This window comes from Oryctolagus cuniculus, chromosome 8, assembly GCF_051225735.1.
Source record: "Oryctolagus cuniculus isolate XC-2025 breed Fujian yellow rabbit chromosome 8, ASM5122573v1, whole genome shotgun sequence".
NCBI lineage: Eukaryota > Metazoa > Chordata > Mammalia > Lagomorpha > Leporidae > Oryctolagus > Oryctolagus cuniculus.
The window spans coordinates 733,541-754,853 of NC_142874.1; the positions used below are offsets into that span (position 1 = coordinate 733,541).

The window sequence follows — 21,313 nt, forward strand, 5'->3', positions numbered from 1 at the left end:
CTTCTGCAGTTTTTTTCCCCTAACTCTTCCCTGAAACTACAATATCTCCACTTTTATTAAACTATCTTTTCCTGGACTGTCAGTGTGCTCCCTCCCTATTCCACCATCTTGGAGGACTCCTGTCCCCTCTATTCTAATAGGCCTTCCTGGTAGCTCAAGGAAGTTTCACCAGGATTTCTGTAAAAAAGATGAAAAAGTTGTATTTCAGGAGAAAATGCTTTGTGTAGTGTCACATGATTTGTAAATACCCAGCACCTTAACTTCTGTCTAATGTTCTCTATCTTGCCACACTTAATTAAAAAACATTTATTTTTCAGATCCATTTCAGAAATTGTCACCAGTTCAAATAGTACTGTTTTAGAAAACTTTCATGAGCATGTCTTCCCTTTTGCTACTAAAGCTATGTTTGGAGTGTATGACTTCAAAAAGCATATCATGAGGCTGGAGCTGTGGCACAGTGGGTTAATGCCCTGGCCTGAAGTGCCCACATCTCATATTGGCACAGGTTCAAGACTCAGCTGCTCCACTTCTGATCCAGCTCTCTGCTATGGCCTGGGAAAGCAGTAGAAGATGGCTCAAGTCCTTGGGTCCCTGCACCCATGTGGGAGACCTGGAAGAAGCTCCTGGGTCCTGGCTTTGGTTGGTGCAGCTCCAGCCATTTCAGCCATTTGCAGAGTGAGCCATCAGATGGAAGATCTCTCCCACTCCCACTCTCTCTCTCTCTCTCTCTCTCTCTCTCTGCATAAATTTGACTTTCACATAAATAAATACATCTTTAAAAAAAACAAAAAGCATATCAAAAATTTTCTCCCTTTCAGTAATTTCTTCTTGAACAATATGCAGTATATATGCAGCTACAGAAAATTACTGTGAACCTTTATCCTGCCTTCTGAGATAGTAAAATGATATTAAATTAGATTTCATATGATAATAAGCTTCTTAAAATATAAACCAAAAGAACACAATGACCATATATAAGCTGAAATGTGAAGAACAACCTTATGGTCTCCAGATGATTTATTTTTATGAATCCCAGGACTTTTTTTTTTTTTTTAGTATCAGCAGCTTTTCTAAGGTCTAATTGATAGGCAAAGATTGTGTTTATAGGAGCTTTTTTCTAAGTTTTTTTTTTTAATTATTTGAAAATATTGTATATAGAGGAGAGACCCAGAGAGATCTTCCTTCTGCTTGTTCACATCACAGATGGCTGCATTGAGCAGGGCCAGGAAAGAATGAGGCCAGGAACCAAGATCTTCATCTGGATCTCCCACATTGGTAGCATTTGCCCAAGTATTTGGATCATCTTCCATTGCTTTTCTCAGGCCATCAGCAGGAAGCTAGATCAAAAGCAGAACAGCCAGAACATGAACCAGTGCTCATATGGGGTGCTTGTATTGCAGTATTGCAGACGGCAGGTTTACTTGCTATGTGACAATGCTGGCCTTGTTTTATGGGAACTTCCAAATGAAATTTTGAAGTTGAATGCATTGTAGTTTGCATGTGATTCAACTTTCTGCCATACTTACTGATATATATCAGCATTTGATGTAGGACAAATCAGAAAACACAATGGCTTAACAAATAGCCATTTGATTTGCAGTTCTGACTCTGTGTTATGGGCTGTACTCAGCTGGGCAGTTCCTATGATCAGTCCAGGAGCAGAAATGAGAGTTTAGCCATTTGGGGAACTGATTGAGGCTTCACTTAAGTGTCTGTGGTTTGTGGTGAATCTTAGCTACATATTATCTCTTTTTTTCTTTTTTTGACAGGCAGAGTTAGTGAGAGAGAGAGAGAGAGACAGAGAGAAATGTCTTCCTTCCATTGGTTCACCCCCCAAATGGCCACTATGGTCAGCATGCTGTGCTGATCCAAAGCTAGGAGACAGGCACTTCCTCCTGGTCTCCCATGTGGGTGCAAGGCCCAAGCACTTGGGCCATCCTCCACTGCCTTCCCAGGCCACAGCTGAGAGCTGGACTGGAATAGGAGCAACTGGGTCAGAACCGGCACCCCAACTGGGACTGTCACCTGGAATACCAGTGCGGTGGGTGGAGGATTAGCCTAGTGAGCCATGGTGCCAGCTTACATACGATCTCTTTAACAGGCAGGCCCCAGGGTTTTTCAGAAGATAACTGTCAGAAAAAGAAAATCTGAGAAGGCAAATACTTTACAAATTGTCTATTTCTGGGGCTGGTTCTGTGACATAGGAGGTAAATCACCGCCTGCAGTGCCAGCATCTCATATGGGTGTCTGTTCGTGACTCGGCTACTCCACTTCTGATCCAGCTCTTTGCTACAGCCTGGGAAAACAGTAGAAGATGGCCCAAGTCCTTTGGCCCCTGCTCCCTTGTGGGAGACCTGAAAGAAGCTCCTGGTTCATATCTTTGGATCTACACAGCTCCAGCCATTGCAGCCATCTGGGGAGTGAACCTGCAGTTCGAAGACCTCTCTTCCTCCCTCCCTCTCTCTCACTCTCTTCTCTGCCTCTCCTTCTCTATTTGTGTAACTCTTTCATATAAATAAATATTTTAAGAAATTGTCTATTTCTATCACTTTTACTGGTATCTCATGGGGTAAATCAAGTGAAATGGTGAAATCAGGGTCTTTTTAAAAAAGATTTATTTAGTTATTTATTAGAAAGAGTTACACACAGAGAGAGAGAGAGGCAGAGAGAGAGAGAGCTCTTCCATCTGCTGGTTCACTCCCCAGTTGGCTGCAATGGCCAGAGTTGTGCCAATCCAAAGCCAGGATCCAGGAGCTTCTTCTGGGTCTTCCACATGGGTACAGGGGCCCAAAGATTGGGCCATCTTCTACTGCTTTCCCAGGCCATAGCAGAAAGCTGGATCAGAAGTGGGGAAGCTGGGAATCAAACCAGTGCCTATATGGGATGCCAGTCTGCAGGTGGCAGTTTTACCTGCTAGGCCACAGTGCCAGCCCCAATCCAGGGTTTTGTGAAGGGATGAATACAGGGAAAGGTGCTACTTGGAATCATTACTGGTAAAATGCACTGCATTAAATATACATTATGTGTATTTGTTAACTTTCTTTAGTATAAACTTTAATAACAACATAATGTTTATCTCTGATAACCTTATTCATTTGAACACTCAACATTTCTTTTTACTTTTACGTTATTATTTTACAAAATTTGTAGATAATGCTTTCGTTAAACCAATGATAACTTCTTTTAATCTCTGCCACTTAATATAGGTTGGGTGCATTTTCCTATGTATTTCTATTTTTACAGGTTTATTCCTCCACAGTGAAGCTGATGTTTTCTTGGTTAATGTATTTATTATTCTATATTCATTCTATTATATCCTTTTTTCCCCCACTGTTCAGTGCAGAAGGAAACCAGAGTGTTTTTTTTTTTTTAAGATTTCATTTATTTATTGAAAGAGTTGCAGAGAGAAAGTCTTCTATCTGCTGGCTCACCCTCCAAATTACTGGAAAGGCTGGAGCTCAGCCAATCCAAAGCCAAGACCCAAGAGCTTCTGGGTCTCCCATGCCGGTGCAGTGGCCCAAGGACTTGGACCATGTTCCACTGCTTTCTCAGGACATAGCAGAAAGCTAGATTGTATGTTGAGCAGGCAGGACTTGAACCAGAACCCATATGGAATGCTGGCATTGCAGGCAGCAGCTTTACCCATTATGCCGCAGCGTTGGCCTCCAGAGTTTTCTTTGAACTCCTGCCATTCACCTTCTCTCCCAGGTATGATTCTGGGTCCTCCACATGTTTCTAAGAGGAAAGAAAATTAATATATCACCTGTAAGTGTTTTTTTGTTTTGTTTTTAATTATTCCCCAGCTTGTCAGTGCTCATTTTAGGTGTTTAATGCTAGTTTATTTAATTTTTTTTAATTTTTTTAATTTATTTGAAAGTCAGAGTTACAGAGAGGCAGAGGGAAAGAGAGAGTCTTCCATCTGCTGGTTCACTCCTCAGTTTGCCACAATGGCCGGAGTTACACGGATCCAAAGCTAGAAGTGAAGAGCTTCTTCTGGGTCTCCCACATGGGTTCAGGGGCCCAAGGACTTAGGCCATCTTTTACTGAATTCCCAGGACCTTGGCAGAGAGCTGGATTGGAAGTGAAGCCACTGGGACTTGAACTGGCACCAATATGAGATGCCAGCACTGAAGGCAGTGGCTTTACCTGCTAGCCACAGTGCCAGTCCCAGTATACTAGTTAATTAAAATGGAAAATATGGGGCCAGCTCTGTGGCTCAGTGGGTTAATGCCCTGGTCTAAAGCATCGACATCCCATATGGGCACCGGTTTGAGACCCGGCTGCTCCACTTCTGCTCCAGCTCTCTGCTATAGAAGGCCCAGGTCCTTGGGCCCCTGAACCCATGCGGGAGACCCAGAAGAAGCTCCTGGTTCCTGGCTTCAGATTGGTGCAGTTCCAGCCATTGCAGCCAATTGGGGACTAAACCAGCAGATGGAAGACCTCTCTCTCTCTGCCTCTCCTCTCTCTGTGTAACTCTGACTTTCAAATAAATAAATAAATATTTAAAAATTTTAAAATAGAAAAATAAACATAAAATTTGTTATCACAGAATATACAGAAATGAATTATGAATTTGGCATGATTATGAAACATTACTGTCATCTATAATAATGCAGTTTGGTCTCTTGTCTTTCTGTTGCTATAGCAAAATATATATTTGTTACATGAATTGAGTTGAAACTAAGCACAATATGCTACATTTTGGGGGTCATGTCTGAAACAGTCTACACATAGATGATGTACTGAACAGTGTTTTAGTGCTACCTATGAAGTAAACACTTAGCATTCTGCAAGAGGAAGAATTAGCTATGCTAAAACACAAATTAGTTAAGCTTGTTTTCAAATTGTTAGAGTGATGGAGTTCTTAATACCATTGAGAAGCTGAATTGGATTCTGGAATAGGATAAGGAATGTGTGGAGAAAAGAATCTACTGGAGACTCATTTATTTTTTAAGATTATTTATTTGAAAGGTGGACTTGCAGAGATTGGGAGAGACAGGGAGACAAAAGGCGATATCTTCTATCTACTGTTCATTCTCCAAATGCCCGCAATGGCTGGGACTGATTCAGACCAAAGCCAGGAGCCTGGGATTCCTTGGGTCTCCCACATTTGTGGAAGGGTCCAAATACTCAGGCCATTTTCACTGCTCTTTCAATCAGATTAGCAGGGAACTAGATTGGAAGTGGAGCAGCAAGGACCCAAGTCCTCTGTTCACATGGGATGCCAGCATTGATGGTGGAGGCTTAGCCTGCTGGATCACAATTCTGGTGACTATTGCAGGTTCTGAAACAAATCTCTAAGCATTTTTCTGAGTGAGTCACAAATGTAGATTGTACTGCAGACATTCCCAGGTTCTCTTTTTGGGCAAATAATTCCATTGCTTTCACTTTAATTATGTATAGTGTTATTTCAAATGTTTATCATTTGAATGTTTTGGGCAAGTATTTCCATTGTTCTCACTTTAATTTGGTATGTTATTTCAATTGTTTATCAGTAGAATAATCATAGATAAGGGCAAAAGCTAATTTGTATTCTTTGTCTTACCTGTATTTTCTCTCTTCAAAATATTTATTAGCTTGATAGAGAAAAAAGTTGACGGACTGAGGTATAGAGAGCTTTGACACATTAATTCACTTCCTAGATAACCATACCAAACAGGCGGGGCAGGACTGAAGCCAGGATTGAGGAATGGAATCTAGGCCTCCTTCATTGGTGACATCACCATTGCTTCCCCAGGTTTGCATTAACTGGGAGCTAGAAACTAGAGCTGGCATTGGAAATCATAGACACTCTGAGGTGGCATCATAAACAACACTAAGCTAAATGTCTGCCCTGTCTTTTAATATATTTTTTCTCTGACATTTTGGAAATGATATGCATGGTGTTTTCCTGGAAATTGTTTTCTGTTCATTCCCATCATAGTTTCACTGATGGTTTCTTGCCTTTTTTTTCTTAATGCTTCTACATACTTCTCCTTAACATTGCCCAGTCAAGAGTCAGTATTGCCCCTCTTCTAGCCTGTTGTGCAATTCCCCCTTGAATGAAGTGGCCTTTGTGATTTGAACCTCCTGTTTCCCTCCAGCTTGGGCATTTCTCACAGTCTGTAGATCATGGGTTTGACTCTGTTGAATGCTCTGTGTGGCTTTCTAAACACTCAACAAGTCTAAGGTGAAACCATATCCTTCCTTTTTTCCTTCATATCCATACACAACTGTCAGTGTTTATTTTGTGACAGAGTTAACATGTTGACTTGAAGTGTATTATTATAGGTGATGACAGCATTTGAAGACCTGGCTGTGTACTTTACGTGGGAAGAATGGCAGAAAATGAACAATGCTCAGAAAATCCTGTACAGAGATGTGATGCTGGAGACCTACAGCAACCTGTCCTCCTTGGGTGAGTGACACTCATCACACACCCAGTGATAACATTTTCTTGCTATTTGACAAATAAGGGAACACTTTATAATGTTTAATATTGGGCAGGATTAGAATGTGAGTCCATGCATAATCTGAATATCTACCATCTAACAAAAGATTCAAATTGGAACATTTGTTGCATAGCTCCTGAACCAAGCTGTAGTCCTTTAAATAACCCAAGATAGTGATTTCACAAAGTCTTACTTTGTTTCCATTAATAGGGCACTGCATTACCAAGCCTGACTTGATCTTCAAGTTGGAGCGAGGAGAAGAGCCATGGATGGTGGACGAATGCTTGAATCAGAGCCTTTCAGGTCAGTCTGCACATAACAGACAGGGAGGCCAAGGCAGAGTGTGCAGATGTTGACTGGTGTTCTTTCCATGAATTTTTTCTCAAGCCTTACTCCCGATGACAGCTGGTTTTGTGCATCAGACACAGGTATTTAGAGATACCAGTATCTTTCTAACTTTTGTTCTTAGTGAAGATGTTCTTTGATTAAAAAAAAAAAATCCAGTCATTTTCTGATGTTACTAAGGCTTTTATCTAGGTTTGATACATTCCCCCAATTCTAACTTGTCCTTCTCTACACTTTCATACCTTTTCCTTCATGCACTTATTAGTTCCTTCAGTGCTTGTTAATTAGGCAACATACAGAAACTTATTTTTTTAAGATTAATTTTTCTTTTTTTTTTTTTTTTTTTTGACAGGCAGAGTGGACAGTGAGAGAGAGAGAGAGAAAGGTCTTCCTTTTGCCATTGGTTCACCCTCCAATGGCCACCATGGCCGGTGTGCTGTGGCTGGCACACCACACTGATCCAAAGCCAGGAGCCAGGTGCTTTTCCTGGTCTCCCATGTGGGTGCAGGGCCCAAGCACTTGGGCCATCCTCCACTGCACTCCTGGGCCACAGCAGAGAGCTGGCCTGGAAGAGGGGCAACCGGGACAAATCCGGCACCGTGACCAGGACTAGAACCTGGTATGCCAGTGCTGTAGGCAGAGGATTAGCCTATTGAGCCGCCACACCAGCCTGTTTCTGTTTTTTTTTTTTTTTAAAGGTTTATTTATTTATTTGAAAGTCAGAGAGAGAGAAGAAGGAGAGGCAGAGAAAGAGAGGTCTTCCATCCACTGGTTCACTTCCCAATTGACTGTCCTGGCTGGAGCTGTACTGATCTGAAGCTAGGAGCCAGGAGCTTCTTCCAGGTCTCCCACATGGGTACAGGGGTCCAAGGACTTGGGCCATCTTCTACTGCTTTCCCAGGCCATAGCAGAGTGCTGGATCAGAAGTGGAGCAGCTAGGCCTTAAACTGGTGCCCATAAGTGATGTTGGCACTGCAGGTGGTGGCTTTACCTGCTATGCCACAATGCCAGCCCCCGGAAACTTATTTCTAACTCATTGCTCAGATTGAGTTCCCACTCATGATTTTGCCCAGGCTTAGAACTTGCTCAGGACTGAATCAATAAATGGGAACTCTCTCTTAGTCTCTTTCTTTTTTTTCCTCTGTGCCTCTCAAATTAAATTAGTCTGTTGGAAACATTTGAGGAGTGAGCCTACAGTTGGCAAACCTCTTTTTCAGTCTGTCTTTATCTCTCACTCTGTCTCTCTGACTCTCAAGTATCTAAATAAGTAAATGCTAAAAGATGGTCATGTGGCTGGTGCTGTGGTGCAGTGAATTAACACCCTAGCATGAAGCACCACCATCCCATATGGGCACCAGTTCGAGACCCAGTTGCTCCACTTCCAATCCAGCTCTTGGCTATGGCCTGGGAAAGCAGTAGAAGATTGTCCAAGTCCTTGGACCCCTGCACCCGAGGGAGACCCAGAACCAGCTCCTGGCTCCTGGCTTCAGATCAGCACAGTTCTGGCCATTGTGGCCAATTGGGGAGTGAACCATTGGATCAAGACCTTACTCTCTCTTTGCCTGTCCTCTCTCTGTGTAACTCTGACTTTCAAATAAATAAATCTTTAAAAATAAAAGATGGGCATGAGTAAGCCTCTGTGCTGTGACATCAGAAATTATGAAGCTAGGAATGACACTGTGGTGCAGTGTGTTAAAGCTCCAGCCTGCAACACTAGCATTGCATACGGGGGCCAGTTCCAGTCCCAGCTAGTCCTCTTCTAACCCAGCTCTCTGCTAATGCACCTGAGAAAAGAGCAGAGGTTGGCCCAAGTCTTTGGCCCCCTGTACCCATGTGGGAGACAAGAAAGACACTCCTGGCTCCTAACTTCATTTTGGCCCAGCATTGGTTGTTGTGCCCATATGGAGAGTGAACCAGCAGATGGAAGACTTCTCTCTATCTCTCTCTCTATAATTCTAGCTTTCAAATAAATAAAATAAATCTTTAAAAAAAGGAAATCATAAACTAAGCATGAACTTATATAAAACATGAAAATAAGTGATCCTAGACTCACCAAGAAAGTAATGAGATTTTGAGACCCAAAGTCAAGTAGCCTCATGGGTTTATGTTGAGTGGCTCAGATTTCTTGAAGGGTGGAGTTTGAAGTATGATTTCTCTCTTATTTTTCAGTATCATTGAGAAATAAGCAAATAAAAAGATAAGAAAAGCATAGGAAATGAAGCTTTCAGTGAAAATAGGAGGCAACTGATCAAAAGCCTCCAGAAATTCAAATTATCACACACGAATGCTTCTAGAAAGAATTTAGAGGAGGTAACCAGCACTGATGATTTCAGAATGAGTTAGAAAACACTTTTCAAAGAAGATGAGCACATCCCAGTTTGCAGAAACAAATTCTTCAAACTGATTGGGAGTGTTTAACTAAAGTGGTATATTGGGAATTTTCTGTTCCTGTTGTACTTCTGAGAAGCTGAAGGTGTTGGGTGTCCTTAGGAATTTGGGGAAGCTGTCATAGAGTAGAGACAAAGTAGTTTTTCATTTGAAAAATCCCACAAATGATGTTTACCTAGGAAGACTGAGCATGAGACACTCAGAGATTCAAATCATACTCTTTAAATGTTGTCCTGCTTAAAGTACAGGCACATTTCACTCTTCTCCACCTGCAAGTAAATGATCAGTGAAACTTTTTCATGTTTATGGTTGAGATATCAGAGAAGCAAAAAGCACACAATTTTTATAAAAATAAACTGGAGAAAAAGCACAGGGAAAAAAATGGTTGCTAGGTAGTGGGTGAATATTTTTATTAAATATTTGTCCATTCTTTAAAATATTTTACAGTTATTTCATCTTTGTGAAAGTCAGAGTGATAGTGAGAGAAGAGAGAGAGAGAAAGAGGTCCTCTATTAGCTCACTTCCCAGATGCCTGCAACACTTACGTCTAACTAGTCTGAAGCCAAAACTCTAGAATCCATCTAGTCTTCCCTGGTTTCTCACAGGTTCCCAGGCACATGAACCATTATCTGGTTCCTTCCAGTTTACATAGGCAGAGAGCTGTTCTGCAAGCAGAGTAGCCAGGGCTCAAACTGACACTGTTTTGAGATGCAGGCATCCCACACACCATAGCACAAATGTCATTCTACCATCCTTGACAATTTCCCATAGTAAAAAGGATCATGTTTGAACATTGGGAAACCTCATGGTATATTAATGCATTAAGGAGAAAAACCATATAATGGTCACAAATAAGTACCTCATACTGATTTTGTGAAAATCTTATGCCACTTGGATAACAAGTACCTTCATTCCCTTTACATGAGTATGCCAGGAGAAACAGTTACATGTGATTCAGTGACATGATTGCTTTTTCTCATTTCAGTGGTCATGAAAAGGGATGACCTGATTAGGATCAACCAGCAAAGTCAGGACAAAAATCTGAATCAGGATTTTATGAAAAATAACAAGACATCAGCTCTCAAGAGAATTGAATTAAGAAAAACACTTAGTTTAAATTCCAGCCGTATTCCAACACTGATTATTAAAAAGGGAACCTATTCACGATTGAAGCCTGAGGAATGCAATAAATGTCAAACTGTGTATCCCCACAGTGGGCCTAATCAACTACAGGCTGAAGAGAAATTTGATAACACTAAGATACCTGGAAAATCTCTCCAGTTCTGTGAGCCCTTTGGTCAGCATGACAAGATTCACATCATGAAGCAGCCATTTGGACCCACTGGACAAGCAAAAGTCTTCACAAGAAAGATGTATTGTAAATCTGAGATGGTTCATATGACAGAAAACTGTAATAAATCAACTGTCACTTTTGGAAAAGGAACTCAAATAGAAAAAGCTATCCATGAAAATTCTAGCCTCAATATGCATCAACAAACTCACACAAGAAAGAAATTTTATAAGTACATTAGGTATGTTGAACCTGTCCTTCAACAGCCACAACTTGCAATAAATCACAGACTCAATACAAGGGGAAAACTCTATAGATGTAAACCTTGTGAAAATTCACTCAGTTTTAATTCACCTTATGAATATAATGACTGTGGAAAAGCCTTTGGACAAAAGTCAGTCCTAAGGAAACATCAGCGAATTCACACAGGGGAGAAACCTCATGAATGTATTGACTGTGGAAAAGCCTTTACACAAAAGTCACACCTCATAAACCATCAGCGAATTCACACAGGGGAGAAACCCCATGAATGTAATTACTGTGGAAAAGCTTTTGGACACAAGTCAGACCTCATGAAACATCAGAGAATTCACACAGGGGAGAAACCTCATGAATGTAATGACTGTGGAAAAGCTTTTGGACACAAGTCAGACCTCATGAAACATCAGAGAATTCACACAGGGGAGAAACCTCATGAATGTAGTGACTGTGGAAAAGCCTTTGGGCGAAAGTCAAACCTCATCATACACCAGCAAATTCACACAGGGGAGAAACCTCATAAATGTAATGACTGTGGAAAAGCTTTTGGACAAAAGTCAGCCCTCCTCATACATCAGCGAATTCACACAGGGGAGAAACCTCATCAATGTAATGACTGTGGAAAAGCCTTTGGACAAAAGTCAGACCTCATAATACACCAGCAAATTCACACAGGGGAGAAACCTCATAAATGTAATGACTGTGGAAAAGCCTTTGGGCGAAAGTCAGTCCTCCTCATACATCAGCGAATTCACACAGGAGAGAAACCTCATCAATGTAATGACTGTGGAAAAGCTTTTGGACACAAGTCAGACCTCATGAAACATCAGAGAATTCACACAGGGGAGAAACCTCATGAATGTAGTGACTGTGGAAAAGCCTTTACACAAAAGTCAAGCCTCATCATGCACCAGCAAATTCACACAGGGGAGAAACGTTATGAATGTAATGACTGTGGAAAAGCCTTTGGACAAAAGTCAGACCTCATAATACACCAGCAAATTCACACAGGGGAGAAACCTCATAAATGTAATGACTGTGGAAAAGCCTTTGGGCGAAAGTCAGCCCTCCTCATACATCAGCGAATTCACACAGGAGAGAAACCTCATAAATGTAATGACTGTGGAAAGCCTTTGCACAAAAGTCAAACCTCATCAAACACCAGCGAATTCACACCGGGGAGAAACCTCATAAATGTAATGACTGTGGAAAAGCCTTTGGACAAAAGTCAAACCTCATCATACACCAGAGAATTCACACAGGGGAGAAACCTCATGAATGTAATGACTGTGGAAAAGTCTTTGGACAGAAGTCAGTCCTAAGGAAACATCAGGAAATTCACACAGGGCAGAAACCTCATTAATGTAATGACTGTGCAAAAGCCTTTGGAGAAAAGTCAGACCTCATCATACACCAGCAAATTCACACAGGGGAGAAACCTCATAAATGTAATGACTGTAGAAAAGCTTTTGGAGAAAAGTCAGCCTTCCTCATACATAAGTGAATTCACACAGGGGAGAAACCTCATCAATGTAATGACTGTGGAAAAGCCTTTGGACAAAAGACAAACCTCATATCACAGCAGGGAATTCACACAGGGTAGAAAACTCAGGATTGTAATAACTGTGGAAAGCATTTAGCCATAAGCCAACTTTCATCATGCATCAGAGAATTCACACAGGGCAGAAACTTTATGAATGTAATGACTGGAAAAGCCTTTGGACAAAAGTTAAACCTCATAATGCACCAGAGAATGCACACAGTATTGAAACTTCATGAGTGTAATCACTGTGGAAAATCTTAAGTTCCAACTCCAAATGCATCAGAGGATTCACACAGGGAAATAACCTTATAAATGTAATGACTGCCGAAAAGCCTTTTTCTATAAGTTATACTCATATCAAAACAATTCACACAGGGCAGAAACCTTATGAATCTAATAAGTGTGGAAAAGCCTTTATAAATCATATGTTATAAATCATAGCTCATATCACACCAGAGAACTCACACCAGGGAGAAACTTCATGAATGCAATGACTCTAGAAAAGCCCTTGGCAATAAGATAATAAATATTTAAAAGTTGAGTAACAGTTATTTCAACAGTTATTTGGAATACCATCTTCATGAATTACAGTTATTTGTTTTATAGCTGCTTTTTTGGCCACCCAGGATTCTTTCCCCACATTATTGTAGTGCAAGCCAGTGATGTGACCATAGGCATATCAAGTGACACATGTTCCAGCCATAATAGTGTACCCTGGCTCTGGATAATAAGTGTTGTGTGCAACACAAGGGAATGAGTGTGTGGTGACATATATACCCATGAGAAATTTCAACTTATCTGTGTGCACATCTGGATTAGACTCCACTACCCAAGGTCTATTTGAATATGCAAGTAGATGTCACCACATACATTATCCTCATTCCTTAAAGGGACAACCTCAAACCCTAAAAGTTGCAACACTCATCTGAATTTTCCTGTATTACTGAGTGCATAATGCCTTTTTCATTCATGGTGCCACTTTTCTATGCTTTTTCATTCTATTCCTAATTGCCTTGAGACAAGAACATGGAATGAAGTCTATCCATGTGGTACCCATTGCAATAGAGAAGCAGGAGCATAAATGTAGTATTTTTTTTAAAGATTTATTTATTTGAAAGTCAGAGTTACACAGAAAGAGCAGAAGCAGAGAGAGAGAATTTTGCATCCAATGGTTCACCCCTAATTGGCCACAATGGCCAGAACTGTGCTGATCCAAAACCAGGAGCTTCCTCCAGATCTCCCATGTAGGTGCAGGGACCCAAGCACTTGGGCCTTCTCCTATTTCCCAGGCCATAGCAGATTACTAGATTGGAAGTGGAACAGCTGGGTCTCGAAACAGCACTCATATGGGATGCCAGCATTTCAGGTCAGGGCATTAATCTGCTGTGACACAGTGCTGGCCCCTGTAGTACACTTTTGTATTAATTTAACTTATAATTTTTTATAACCTTTTTTTGTTGCATTATTCCCTGCTCCTGCAGGTGGCCCTCATTTTTATTGCAATTGTGTGTTTTTATTCCTTCCAATTTACAAAGTCCTTTCTGGATTAATATAAATCTGATTTACATTCAGTTCCTCAGGATACCCTCAGGAGGAACACTTTTCCTAGGTTGCTTGGCTATCCCATGATAACAGGGCTACAAATGCTATGATGCATCTAGCTGCAGTAACTCTTTTATTTCCCATCTAGATATTAGCTGTGCAACTAATCCATTCCAGCTCCATTGCTACCCATAAGAAATAGCTCTTCATCCCTGTTTAAGTCCCCACAGCTTCTTACAAGTGTTCATCAAATTACATCTTATTATAAACAGATTTAACAGAAAATGAATGATGTAGCCACTGGTAGTTTCAGTGAGGTTGAATGATTTGCTGGACTGCTGTTTTGTCTGGGTTATCTGTCATATTACTTAGAACTAATTTTTCACAATATTGCTTGCCTGAGCACTTTTTCCTATGCTCCCAGCTAAACAGGCATTTGAAGACTAGTTTTACTGTTAATTCTCACTAAGGACAGAGGTCCCACATTGAGAGCACACATCCTTATGTGGTCCTTGGGACATAGTGAATATTATACCCACTTGATTTAGTACTCAGGCACTGGTCTCCATTGAAGAGAAGAACTGAGCTGAACAGAATATAACTCCCTTCTGATTAAAAAAAGACATTTACTATGCCAAACCTGGGTGTGTCACCTTAGGCATACCCTTTACCCTTGAAAACTGAACAGAGCTCTCTGGCCACACCCACTACAAGCCTCTAGAGATTCAGTGAAAGCAGAAAGTCCATTTATCTACAGTTATAATACAATGATAAAAACTGCCAGAAAAAAAAAAAAAAAGACGAGTATTTCCACAAATGCCAAATGCAAGAATCCAAGAAGCAAGAATAAGGAAAACATCATCATGTTCCCAAAAGAACATGACATTTCAATACTAGGTCATGAAGATGATGAGAGAAGAAATGCAAGAAATAGAACTCAAAAATTTGGTCATAAGATTACATAGAAGTAATCAAAAGCAAATGCACAAACTACTGAAATCCATGAAGGACATGAAAGAAAATCTCTCCCATGAAGTAAAAATTATCAGGAGGAATCAAGATGAAATGAAGAATTCAACAGAACATGAAACTGAGATATTAAAAAGAAATCAAAATGAAATGAAGAATTCAATACAACAAGTGAAAAATGCAATGGAGAGCCTTAAAAATAGAATCAGTGAGGCAGAAGAGAGAATACCAGACTTAGTAGACAGAGTACAGGAAAGTATACAGTCAAACCAAACACAAGAACAGGAGATTAGAAATCTAAAAAAGACTGTTGGGAATCTACAGGATACTATAAAAAAAAAAAGACCAACATTCTGGTTCTAGAAGTTGCTGCAGGCATGGTGAGAGAGAAAAGATTAGAAGGCATTTTTAGTGAAATACTAGCAGAAAACTTTCTGGGTTTGGAAAAAGAAAGAGACATCCAAGTACAGGAAGCACACAGAACTTTGAATAGACATGATCAGAAAACATCCTTGCCATGACACATTGTAATCAAACTGCCACAGTGAAACAAAAAGAGAAGATTCTAAAATGCATAAGAGAGAAACATCAGATTACTCTCAGAGGATCTCCAATTAGACTCACAGCAGACTTCTCATCAGAAACCCTGCAGGCTAAGAGAAAATGGCAAAATCTAGCCCAAGTCCTAAGAGAATAAAGCTGTCATCCCAGATTATTATACCCTGCAAAGCTCTCATTTGTGAATGAAGGTGAAATAAAGACCTTTCATAACAAACAGAAATTGAAAGAATTTGCCACCACTTGTCCAGACCAGCACGATTTCTTCTTTTTTATTCCACTGTGGCGGATTTTATTTTTGTACTATGACTCTGTAGATAAGTGGACTTTCTGCTTTCACTGAATCTCTGGAGGCTTGTAGTGGGTGTGGCCAGAGAACTCTGTTCAGTCTCTGGGGTTAAGGGTGTACCTCAGGTGACACACCCAAGTTTGACATGTTAAGTCTTATTTCTCCTTTTTTTAATCACAAGGGAAGTATATTCTGCTCAGTTGGGCTCTTCTCAATGGAGACCAGTGCCTGAGTACTAGCCCCAGTGGGTATAATATTTGCTCTGTCCAAAGAACCACACAAAGGATCTGTGTAGTCCTCAGTATAAGTTCAGATTCTCCAGAAATGTCTCTCATCAGGTAACCAGGAACCCCCAAGCTTGTGGCCTCTCCCACTGAGAGTGCTCAAAGTCCCAGCCACACCGCGAGTCTTCCCACACACCCTCAGTTTTTTATTTTTTCACAGTCTTGCTTCAGAAGTTTCACACAGTCACAAGTTCCTGGCTTCCTGTTATTTCTCCCTACCAGCATCAGGAGTCTCCACTCGGCTGCTTGCCTTGTGCAGACACAAGCTGGCACAGCTGTTATGTATGTCCAAAATGGCTCCTGCTCTATCAGCTTGCATGCCTTTGTGAGGTGATTGGAGAGAGAGAAATGTGTCTGTACTGTCCCTTTTTTTTCTCTCCTCTAGTTTGGCTGGCACACTTTCCCTTGGAGATTTAAGCCTCATTCCCTCTAGGTTCCTGCCACATTTTTGCCAGTGGCTCAGGCTACTGTGGTCTTGTCTCACCTCACTTTCCAGTTCTGGTGCATAGGCTCTCAGCTGTTGGAGTCATGAGCCGTGGGCCCCATGCCCTCCATGTGGGTCCACCGTGTCCCTCTCATGTCAGTAGAATTTCCTCTGTCATTTTTTCCCTAACTCTTCCCTGAGACTACTCTATTTCCACTTTTTAAAAACTATCTTCTCCTGGGCTAGAGCAGTAAGCTTCCTCCCTACTCTACCATCCAATTATTAGCCCATCTCTATGATTATGACTGTTTCTTCCAAATTACTAATTTATACACCATATAATCAAAATTAAATGCCTTCCATGGAATGCATATTTATGTTGTCATTTACTACTATCACCTAATGTGTAATGAATAACCCGATTTGTGACATTCCTAACACAGGGATATGATGGGTACCATGGTTTGATTTATAATTGTGTGGTCCTCAACTCACTCTAAATGCTGGAAGTTGTCCAAGCAACTGTCATGTGTATAGGATTTGAGGACATTGCAGTGCCAGCTCCATCATGGTCATCAGCATAGGATACATTCTTAATGTTTCTAGATGCTCCTGGAACTGTAAATTATTTTCTGATTGTGGAAATTTTCCAAACTGCAAATCTGTATCATACTGTAATTTTTCCAGTTTATTCTAGACTGTTTTTTCACCAAATATTCATCCACATATTTATTTTTTAATTATGGCTCACATTAAAATACTCATTGTTACTAAGGGCAAGGCCAAGTTTTAACTTCCATGTGTATCAGGTTTCTATTTTTTTTTATTTTGTCTTTCATTTTATTAATTTCATCTGAGTATGTCAATATCCACATGGAAAGCAATCTTAGCACTGCCAAGGTATGATGATTCTTTTGGGCACTTATATTTTCATATGATGAGTGCACTAAATAATGTTCAAGTTGTCTTAGCAACCTCCATCTTTATGGCCTATCAAATAATTTTAGAACATTACATTCTTTTACACTTTCAAGGACACTTTTTTATAGCTTCCTTATATTTCGAGAATCAAAATTGTCATTCTCTTTAAAATTTCCATGCATTGGATCAAGACAATTTTATCTTGGTTTTAAAATTACTGAATTCAATGGCATAAGCTTTCTTTGATTTAAGAGAGCACACATTTTCTGTATTTAAATGTGTATTTAGGGCTATTTTTATTAATATCTCTTACATCTCCTTGTAACCTTATTCCTGCTTCTACTAAATTTACCATTTGTACACACAACTGTCAATATATTGAAATGAATACATTTCTCTATTTTTCATGTTGATTCAAATTTATTATTACCACCTCAATCAATAATAACCTAGTTTGTGCCAATTCTAGTGCAGGGAACTTCAGGCTACCATGATTTACTTTAACATTGTAAGGCCATCAAATTCTGGAAGATGTCCAAATTTTATTTTCACAGTATATGAGAACAATTTAGGGCCAGTTCCATCACTCATTAGCAGGAGATTTCATTCTTAGCCTGACAGACATCCATGGAACTTGAAATTAACCTTTAATTATGAAAATTTAAGTAAATTTTTAAATTCACTGGAGTCACTCTTTTGCACAAATATTTTATTCTAGGCCAATCCTAGCTCTGTGAATCTGTGGCCATGGTGATTTCACTTTTACTGTAAGATCATCATCACTCCCAACATTCTGTAAGTTGCCCTGGAAACTGTCAGGTACACAGTGTCTCAGGGCCATTTTAGCCAAGGTAATAATTCTTTCTCCTCAATGTAATATATATATATATATGAATATATGTAACATATATAACATACATATATTTTATACATAGATAAATTTTCATCTGTGTGTCTAGATACTAGTATATTTCTGAAAATTATGTGGGAAAATAGTGGGATCTGAATGTGATTTTTATCCCAGAATCATGTATGTTTATTTAATTTTAGAGGTTGGTAGACTTGGAGACACAGAGAAACAGAGATTATGAGCTACAACTTGGTGGCTTACTCTTCATTCTTGTAATGACCAGAAACTGGATTATTACAGAAATCTGAGCTATTCTTTTCTGATGATAAATACATTATAAAAATTTCAAAATGTTGCTCTCTATATATTTATATTACAAATTATATATATGTACATTTATATTGTAATGTCAAACACAAACACACATATGCATTATTTATATATAAACACCTTTAAAATTCTTGTTATTGGTATAAAATTTTTGAATTTTAAATATTTACTTCTAGAATTTTATTTAATATGTTTGATGTATTTCATATATACAGACTAATGAATGTAAGTGACACTTCCCCTGATACCCTCCCTCCCACACACACGCCAACCCTTTCTCCTCTTCCCTCTCACATTCCCACCTAACTTTTACAAAATCTGTTTTGTTTACTTAATGATTGTATAGTTAACCCTACACTAAGTAAGAGTTCAACAAGTCAGCAAATAGTATGAAGAAAAAAAAAATTTAAAAAAAATCACTGTTCCTCAGTGGAAGAGACAAGTGCTCTAAACAATCATCAAATCTCAAAATGTGTATATAACTCCAATACATTACATTTTAGGTACTCTATTAGCTACCTCAGATCAGGGCAAACATGATATCTGTCTTTCAGGGACTCGTTTATTTTACTAAGTATAATGGTTTCCAGTTTCATCTATCTTGTTGCAAAAGACAGGGTTTCTTTTTCTTTCTTTTTTAATAACTTAGTAGTATGCCATAGTGTGTATATACCATAATTTTCTTATCAAGTCAACAATTGATTGATATCTGGATTGTTCCCAGATCTCAGCTATTGTGAACTGTGCTGCGATGAACATGAGGTTATAGATAACTCTTGCATATGCTAATTTCTTTTGGTTTGGGTAAATTCCAAGGAGTGGGATGGCTGGATCAAATGGTAGGTCTATAATCAGATTTGTAAGATAGCTCCATATGGTCTTTCACAGTGGCTTGCACCAGTTTACATTCCCACCAACAGTGGACCAGAGAAACTTTTTACCACATCCTCATCAGTTTTGTCATTTGTTGATTTCTTCTTTTTTTTTTTTTTTGACAGGCAGAGTAAGGCAGTGAGAGAGAAAGAGACAGAGAGAAAGTCTTCCTTCCATTGGTTCACCCCCCAAATGGCCCCTACGGTTGGTGCGCTGCAGCTAGCATGCTGCGCTGATCTGAAACCAGGAGCCAGGTGCTTCCTCCTGGCCTCCCATGCGGGTGCTATTCTTTCTTCCCTAGTTCTGACTCTTAAAACTGTTCCAAATTATGGGATTTGATTCAATGCACCAGGTCTTAAATTTAAGGTTTTATTTCTGACTTTTGAAGAACCAAAGAGACAGATTTTGTGTTATTTTAAAGTAATCTATTATGTTCTCTTAATGCCTCTTAAATTCTAGTTGTTTAAAACAACTGAGGTTTTTTTTTTTTTTTTTTTTTTTTTGACAGGCAGAGTGGACAGTGAGAGAGAGAGACAGAGAGAAAGGTCTTCCTTTGCCGTTGGTTCACCCTCCAATGGCTGCCGCGGCCAGCGCGCTGTGGCCGGTGCACCGTGCTGATCTGATGGCAGGAGCCAGGAGCCAGGTGCTTTTCCTGGTCTCCCATGGGGTGTAGGGCCCAAGCACTTGGTCCATCCTCCACTGCACTCCCTGGCCACAGCAGAGGGCTGGCCTGGAAGAGGGGCAACCAGGACAGAATTTGGCACCCCGACCGGGACTAGAACCCGGTGTGCCGGTGCCGCTAGGTGGAGGATTAGCCTAGCGATCAGCGGCGCCGGCCTTAAAACAACTGAGTTTTAAAGGAGTTATGATTTGATCAAATCTGGTCTATACTCTGTCATGATGTTAAGGGATCTTATTTCAACCAGATATTTTAAGCCTTCTTGTCATCTTTTACAGGCATTCAAAAAAATCAAAGTTCCAAAGAATTTGGACTTTGATATTTCCAGTTAGGTTCCTGGAAATGTCAAAGGATATATATCTCTCATCTTGGAGAGACACCAGCTAATCAATCAGGCTATTTGGGTTATATTACAGGTATTGTTAAAATGTGAAGTCATGCTAAATTTTAAGTTTCGATAATGTAAAATGCCACTGATACAAATGTCTGAAAGTTAAAAAGTCTAATGATCTTGTGTTACTGGACATGACGGTTATCTTAATGAGAAAGGCCCAGAGGCCTAAAAGAATTAAATGTTTTTTAAAATCTTACAGGTGCTTTTGAAAATACCGTGTAAAGTAAGCAAATGCCTCTTGTTGGTTAATAGTTTATCATTTTAAACATAGCTATTTAAAGTCTTTTCTCATCCACAGTTTTGTATATCAGATTTGGCTGCTCTAAACTAAAACATTGTTGGTTCTGTGTTTAGCTGCCCTCCTATAGGTTCTGATGGATTTTTTCCAGCCACTTCTATTGAATTCAGTAGTTTTGAATTGTTATGTAAACAGATGAAGTGAATAATGCACTACAGGTTCCAACTGGAAGAAAGTATGGTTAATCAAGTTTACCAAGAACAGAAAGTAATTTTAATTGGTTGGTAATAAAAAAAAACAGCTAAAGATTTTAGGAAACTATTACTAAAACTTCTTTATTGTTCTACCTTGTATGTTGTGTTATGTGTGTGTTCATATTGTATGTCTACATGGGAACATTTATTTTGAGCTCTGTCTTAATTGGTTTATAAAGGAAAGATTGCTCATAAATTTAATAGCTAAAATTAATTGAAGATACATTTGATTCATGTGACCTGAATCTCTTTGTCAGATGTTTTAAATTTGTTGATAGAAAGAAACTAAAAAATGTTTTATGTTTCTGTTTGCTGTTTAAACAAGCCACATCATGTTAGATATTTAAGATATATTTAAATACATGTATTCTTAAAATTTATAGAAGGCATTGTACCTACAGTAAATATTTTATAAGCTATTATTTAATGGTTAAAACCACTTGCTAAGATTC

At 39.5% G+C, this 21,313-nt stretch overlaps 1 protein-coding gene across 3 annotated transcripts in view; it reads left to right on the forward strand.

Annotated features, from left to right (window-relative positions):
- The window catches only part of LOC127482630 (uncharacterized), a 49,624-nt gene extending 29,881 nt beyond the window's left edge, over positions 1-19,743 (forward strand). For 2 of the 3 annotated variants that reach the window (XM_089301817.1, XM_089301818.1), the window contains 3 exons: positions 6,271-6,397; positions 6,642-6,734; positions 10,150-19,743. In XM_089301817.1, coding sequence (XP_089157943.1) covers positions 6,274-6,397; positions 6,642-6,734; positions 10,150-12,035 — 2,103 coding nt within the window. In that variant the 5' untranslated portion in view covers positions 6,271-6,273 and the 3' untranslated portion in view covers positions 12,036-19,743. The remainder of the gene's footprint in view (positions 1-6,270; positions 6,398-6,641; positions 6,735-10,149) is intronic. The other variant, XM_089301816.1, reaches the window with a different exon arrangement.
- Positions 19,744-21,313: the final 1,570 nt, after the last annotated feature.